Source organism: Chenopodium album, chromosome 7 (genome assembly GCF_948465745.1).
Source record: "Chenopodium album chromosome 7, dcCheAlbu1.1, whole genome shotgun sequence".
Classification (NCBI taxonomy): Eukaryota; Viridiplantae; Streptophyta; class Magnoliopsida; order Caryophyllales; family Amaranthaceae; genus Chenopodium; species Chenopodium album.
The window spans coordinates 75,840,754-75,847,865 of record NC_137840.1 but is presented as its reverse complement, the minus strand read 5'-3'; the positions used below and the strand labels follow the sequence as shown (position 1 = coordinate 75,847,865).

At 35.4% G+C, this 7,112-nt stretch overlaps 1 protein-coding gene across 1 annotated transcript; it reads left to right on the top strand.

The window, feature by feature from the left end:
• Positions 1–485: 485 nt before the first annotated feature.
• LOC145639653 (long chain acyl-CoA synthetase 4-like) lies at positions 486–6,911 on the top strand. Its single transcript, XM_081690957.1, has 19 exons — positions 486–1,004; positions 1,149–1,212; positions 1,314–1,403; positions 1,936–1,992; positions 2,084–2,132; positions 2,224–2,300; positions 2,503–2,542; positions 2,623–2,717; positions 2,830–2,997; positions 3,103–3,213; positions 3,290–3,377; positions 3,515–3,581; positions 4,215–4,290; positions 4,403–4,520; positions 5,014–5,259; positions 5,424–5,563; positions 5,659–5,841; positions 6,067–6,186; positions 6,268–6,911. The coding sequence occupies exons 1-19, from the start codon at positions 853–855 to the stop codon at positions 6,307–6,309; spliced, it is 1,983 nt and encodes a 660-aa protein (XP_081547083.1). The 5' UTR covers positions 486–852; the 3' UTR covers positions 6,310–6,911.
• The last annotated feature ends 201 nt before the right edge of the window (positions 6,912–7,112 follow it).

Below are 7,112 nucleotides of genomic sequence, written 5' to 3'. Positions count from 1 at the left end.
CCACCTTTTAAATTACTATATTTGCATAATTTGTAAGGGTAATATTATATGCAGCCGTAAGCAAAAAAAATACTTGTAATAAAAGGAAACTGCAGAGATTATGTTTGTGTGCTGTGTAGATATATGCATTGAAGACTAAATAACAGACTATTTATGGCTTTATGCTAATGTAATGTATTTGTTGTTTTCTCGGTATTCTTTAATTGCGAGTATTGCATTATTCACACTTCGTTCATAAGAGATTGTGGGCTTATGCTTGTTAGAAACTTAACTTCTACGATGGTTTTACTCTAGAGAATACGACAGGTTACAGAAAACATTTCACTAAGAATGATTCATTGGAAGTTATTATTATTTTTTTGGTTGTTCAAAGTAGCTGATCTAACCTACCACCCACCACCAATCACAGAGAAATAAATCATCCTCGTTTTATTGTGTGAAATCTACATATGACTTCGCTTATGATTTAATAAATACACATATATATATCTGTAAATTAGAACATACAACCGGTTACACGTAACTTAAGAATAATCCAATATATATCAAACATTTTATTATAATCTATAAGAAAATAGAGAAATAAAGTAGCTTAAGATGAATCCAAATATGTCACATAAGCAGTAAATTAGTACATAATAATTGCTCTGTCACCCAAGTTTGTATTTTAACAAAAAACTTGGTTGATTTGGTCACCAAAAGCTTCTAACTTCTTGAAAGTCTTACCAAGGACTTTTCTTGTGCTGTCTATATGTTCTATAAGAGCATTATCTATATGGAGGGAAGTGAAAATATTGAAATCAAAACTGAAGTATTTTTCGACAAAAGAAAAAGAAAAGATCAGCAAAAGGAATGGCAGAGAAGAAGTATGTGGTGGAGGTAGAGGGGGGCAAAGAAGCGAAGCACGGGAGGCCATCAGTTGGACCAGTTTACAGGAGTGTTAATGCTAAAGATGGTTTCCCACCTCTTTTACCAGGAATGGAAACTTGCTGGGATATTTTTCGGTATGATCATAGGAGTTTCCTTTCATTTATAGACTTATAGTATAGTCAAATATGAGATTTGTGCTTCACTTTACTAAAATATGTAAGAATCTGTATGTATATGGCAAGTTATTTGATAAGTTGGCTCATATTTCATGGTTGCAGCATGTCAGTTGAGAAATTCCCTGAGAATCGAATGCTTGGATATCGTGAAACCGAGAATGGCAAAGTAAGCAGGCATTACAGATTATCCCTTTTTCTGTTTTGTGTATCTTATCCTCACATGTTGACATGCTTGCTTTTTTATGTGCTACCATGGATAACTTACAGGCAGGAAACTATAACTGGCTAACATACAAGGAGGTTTATGACATTGTTATAAAAGTCGGAGCATCTATCCGCAGCTGTGGAGTCAGTAAAGTGAGTTACTGTATTTCTTGACATAATAAAACATTTCTTGTTCAAGAATAAATTTCTGCTTTTTCTGGAAAAAATTATCATATAAAAATGAAAGAAAAGGGAGTCAGTGAGATGAAGTGGAGTTAATGTAGAGGAGAAGGCTGGGATGAGGAGGACAATTTGGATTTCCTTCCTTACAAGGAAGATCTTTCACCTCTTGCGAATAATTTTGTCAGCCTCAACTCAACCCAGCCAACAAAATCATTTTCACCTTTTCAATGAACTAAACAGGGAGAAATCAGAAAATTAATTTTCCTGTAAAAGGTTTTCCATTTAACCAAACACAACCTTAACATGGGGGTAATTAGCAAAAACTTGTGTGTTTGGTATAGTACAGAGTGGTTCATTGTTCTTTCATAGCATTCTTTCTGATAGTGGTAAGAGTGGCTACAGTTTAAGTCAATTTCAGAGCCAACAAATGACATTCTGTATATTGAAGTGGCTCATTTTCCTAACCTTTTTTTTTTCTTTCCATTTTACTTCAATTTTGCAGGGAGAAAAATGTGGTATCTACAGTACTAATTGCCCGAAGTGGATGATCAGCATGCAGGTACAGATCAGATCCGATAAGACTTGCAGGCTTGTAATCTTTATATAACATTAGAAATAATATTGATGTCTACTGCTATAAATGTTTGCAGGCTTGTAATGCTCATGGATTGTATTGCGTCCCTCTTTATGATTCCTTAGGTATGAAGTCAGTACTATCTAGAAGGATGTCACTAGAATAGAGTTGTTGCTAGTTGGACAATGTATAAGTGTTAACCTGTTTTTGCTACAGGTGCTGGTGCAGTAGAATTCATATTATGTCACGCAGAGGTGTCTATTGCTTTTGTTGAAGAAAAGAAGATGCCAGAGGTAAGTGAATCAGACGTAGAGTTCCAGAGCTACATGCAAAGTTGCAATGTTCTTTCCATATAAAATTTTAATCCTACGACTTATGAGGATCTACGTGTGATGGCTGAGTTCATATATGTTTAAGCTTCTTATCAGTTTTACTCTTTCTATCATTATGATTTTAAAGGCAGAATTTGTTATAACTATAGCTCATTCTGGATAGGTTATCAAGACATTGCCGAATACAAAAAAATACTTAAAAAGTAAGTTGAATTTTTGTATCCTTATTACCGGTGAATGAAAGAAGTTTCATTTTGACTAACATTATCTTTATGTAACACAGCACTTGTGAGCTTTGGTAAGGTTCAAACTGACCATAAAGAAGATGCTAAAAGATTAGGCTTGGCAGTCTACTCTTGGGATGAGTTTCTTCAACTTGTATGTCATGCTCAGTTTCCCGACTTTTTTTTTTCCAATTTGGCGCCAATCTCCTCGAACTTGTACCAAGTAACATTTCTAACACTCATCTGCATGAAATATGCACATACAGGGAAACAATCAACATTTTGAACTTCCTGAAAAAAAGAAAGCCGACATTTGCACAATAATGTATACTAGTGGTACAACAAGTGAACCCAAGGGAGTACTGATTTCAAATGAAACTGTTGTTACTGTTGTATCTGGCATTAATTTCTCTTTGAAGAGCATAAATGAAGAGGTAAGTTCAGAGTCGTCCTTCCTGCTTGTGATAACCGGACAACGTATTATGCTTTAGTATGACATTTATTTTCTTTTCTTGTGATTCTTTTTGGACATTTGACAGCTTAGCCCGGATGATGTATACCTCTCATATCTTCCCCTAGCACACATCTTTGATCGAGTGGTTGAGGAATTGTTTATCTCAATTGGTGCTTCAATAGGATATTGGCGTGGGGTAAGTGAAAACCTTGAGGTATTTTTACAACAAATGAAATCTTTCTTCATACTTACTTGGTCTATTGCTTACTCAGGATGTCAAACTACTTGCTGAAGACATCAAGGATCTGAAACCAACACTTCTTTGTTCTGTTCCGCGTGTGCTAGAAAGAATTTATTCAGGTAAAGCATCAGAAATGGTTTAATGTGCATATGGGAGTAGCAGTAGCCTCTGAAGCAGCTATTATGATCTTTTGTGCTGTTGCACTCACTGCTTTTTATACTGATGGCCCATCTACTGTATTTCTGTGTGACATCAGGTCTGATGGAAAAGATTTCATCTTCTGGGGCTCTGAAGCGTACATTATTCAATGTCGCTTACTCCTAGTAAGTAAAAGCTTACAAAATATTTATTTATAAGAGAGAGACTTTTCATTCAGATACAATTCCAGAAAAGCATAGATGTACATTTCCATTCCAGGGTGACCTTTCTTCTAGAGCACTATGTCATACAGTATTACTTAAAGAGTTAAAAGTTATCATTAAGATTTAAGAGCAGTATAGGGAAGTTCAAAGTTTAACGTACTAAATTTAGAAATTGACCTAATAATACTGTCAGACAATTTTAAGTAGTACATGTGGCCCATTACATAAGGACAGAGGGAGTATTACTTAAGAGAAGATTTTTCAGCCAGAAACAAGCTTAAACAGGAATTAAACTCTTCAACATCAAGCATCTGTAACACTTCCTTAAAGAATTTGGATAAGAGAAACAGTAACAGTTATATAACTATAACCTGCAGGGATTCTAGTTGAGTTTATGCAATCCTATAAATTGGCTATTAAATAACAAAGAATAAAGATTAAAGTAAAGAAAAGCATATGCATCCACATAGCCTAGAATTAGCTCAAAAATGTTTTTGGGGTACCTGTAAACATAGGTAATTGGTTGTGAAAGGATACTCCAATTGTATTTTTCTCTAATTGAAAGTAAATTAACCTATGTTTTGAATTTTGCAGCAAATTGGGAAACTTGAACAAAGGGTATAAGCACGAAGAAGCTTCCCCCCTTTTTGATAAGATCGTTTTTAGTAAGGTAGTATGAGCTGTCATAAGAGTTTCAGATTGATGGATGTTTTTTCTCCTCTTAAAAAGGTTTATACTTTTAACTCTCTTGTTTAATATATTTGCTATCGTTGTGGCCTCAGATCAAGGAGGGTCTTGGAGGGAAACTTCGTTTAATTCTTTCAGGAGGAGCACCTCTTGCTCCCAGTGTAGAAACTTTCCTACGCGTGGTCACATGTGCTCATGTGCTTCAAGGATATGGTATGTTGTTTACTAGTCATTTCTCTGTATGAAAAAATCAACACTAACCTCAACCCTTCTTTAAGTAATAGACCTAATAGTATAGATACTGAGAATGAACTAGCATACATTAGAAGAATTTCAAGTTCTATCTGGATTTTCTTGGAGTGAAAAATTGCAATGTATGTATATATTAGGGCCTGTTCTCATTGACTTAACTCAGCTGAACTGAACTGAACTGAACTTATTAGAGCTGAACTGAACTGAACTGAATATTTTAAAAGAGAAGGAAATTAGGAGCTGAATTGAACTGAACTGAATTGAACTTATTAGAGCTGAGCTGAACTGAACTGAACTAAACTGAAAATAAACGTATGAGAATAGGCCCTTAATTATACAGAATCCTATAGGGAAAAATACTGTATCTTCAAGATAATATAGACATTCTCATTGACAATAACAACTAATAGTTATCGTAATAAATAAAAATGACTGGATCTCCTATTATACACAGGTCTTACTGAAAGCTGTGCAGCTTCATTCATTGCACAACCTCATGACATGGCAATGATTGGAACTGTGGGACCTCCTGTACCAAATGTTGATGTCTGCCTAGAATCAGTTCCAGAAATGGGGTATGATGCTCTTTCCAGCACTCCGCGTGGAGAGGTATGCATTCGAGGAAATACCCTCTTCACAGGTTACTATAAACGAGAAGACCTCACTGACGAAGTCATGATTGACGGCTGGTTTCACACAGGTTAGTCTGATCAACTTCTTTTTTTCTTCTTCATCTAAACTGATAAATTTTACTTCCTAGTTCCCAGAGGCTAGAGCTGATCATAGGTAATGGTCAAAAAAGTCTACATGTATTAGTTTCTACAACAGTATTTTGATATGTTAGATAATCAACTATCTATACAGGGGATATTGGAGAGTGGCAATCAGATGGGTGCATGAAGATCATTGATCGCAAGAAAAACATCTTCAAGCTCTCGCAAGGAGAATATGTTTCTGTTGAAAACTTGGAGAATACATACAGTCTTGCCTCAGAAATCGATTCTGTATGTCTGACCTATGCTGTACATAAGAATAAACAATTCTGTAGGATCATTAGAATTATAGCTTGCTTTGTTCTGAATTCATCTGTCTATTTCAGATATGGGTTTATGGAAACAGCTTCCAGTCTTTCCTCGTTGCTGTTATCAACCCCAACAAGAAGGCTCTGGAATCCTGGGCTGAAGAACAAGGTATTGCAGGTGATTTTAGTTCACTATGCCAGAATCCTGGAGCAAAGGCCTACTTCATTGAGAGACTCAACCAGATTGCCAAAGAGAACAAGGTACTTTGCTCTCTTGGAACGCGAACTTTGGTAGTTTTTGCATAACACTATGCACAAGATAATATTAAGCTACCCAAAAAGCTAATGCCAAACAGACACTAAGGCCTGAATATCCATGTGAAAGTAGACATTAGAGCTTAAAAATCCAAGTTACAGTAGTTTCTGAGTTCAAATGCACCAAGTCCTCCTGTATTGACATTGTCCAATTCATTTTCTTTGTTACAGTTGAAAGGTTTCGAGTTGATCAAAGCAGTACATCTTGACCCTGTGCCTTTTGACATGGAACGTGATCTCTTGACTCCAACTTTTAAGAAGAAAAGGCCTCAATTGCTCAAGTGTTATCAGGTTGGTACATCTTAATACATTTGAATCTTGTGTTTTCGATGCATAACATTAAATTGGTCCTTAATGGAATTGTTCTTACAGGATGTTGTTGACACATTATACCAAGAACGGAACGAGAAATGAGTAATGACAATCATATCAAAGCATCAACTCTGCTGCAAATTGGACATCTATTACATTTTAATGCTGTCCTCAGTGACACAGATTGTAGATTGACATGGATATACATGAAAAGATTTGATTTTCTTCAAAAAAAAAAAAAAAATGAAAAGATTTGATTTGTACATGTAGACTATTCTTCACTTTGCACTTGAAATATTTGATATAAATATACAGAAGGAATTTCAGCAAACTCTTTTTGATTGTCTATATGATTTTACTACACTAATATTACATACATTGTGATGATCTATAAATAATACTATAAATCTACAAATTGAAGCAAAATTTACTTGAAATGTGAAAGAGGCTAAGAGGCTTTCTTCAGAAGTGAAATCTGGCTCAGTTGGCTGTTGCAGGTTAAGGTATGTCCTCAGCAAACTTCTGGCATTTTGAGGACGGTTACATCCCAGCAGGTTACGCAGTGCGTTGACAGAAAACCTTGGCACAAGTAAGGAGGCACCTAAATTTTGTGAATTTCCACCCTCTGCCGAAGTTTATTGTTCAATCTCTTGTAAAAGATTACTCGAGCTTCATTATGTAGTATCGCTGCCATGTTGCCTGTATGAAACGGGCTGCCCATGTTCTCCACTGTTGTGAGAACCTGAATGCATCATGATATATAGGTTGTTATAAATTTTTGACAGGTTAAAAAAAACAAAACAAAAAAAAAAAATGAACTAATGAAGACAAGCAGCCTCCAACTACCAGTTATTGTATGGTTTTATGGTAGCCTGAGAAACAAGCATAGACTTGCCTAAAAGTGT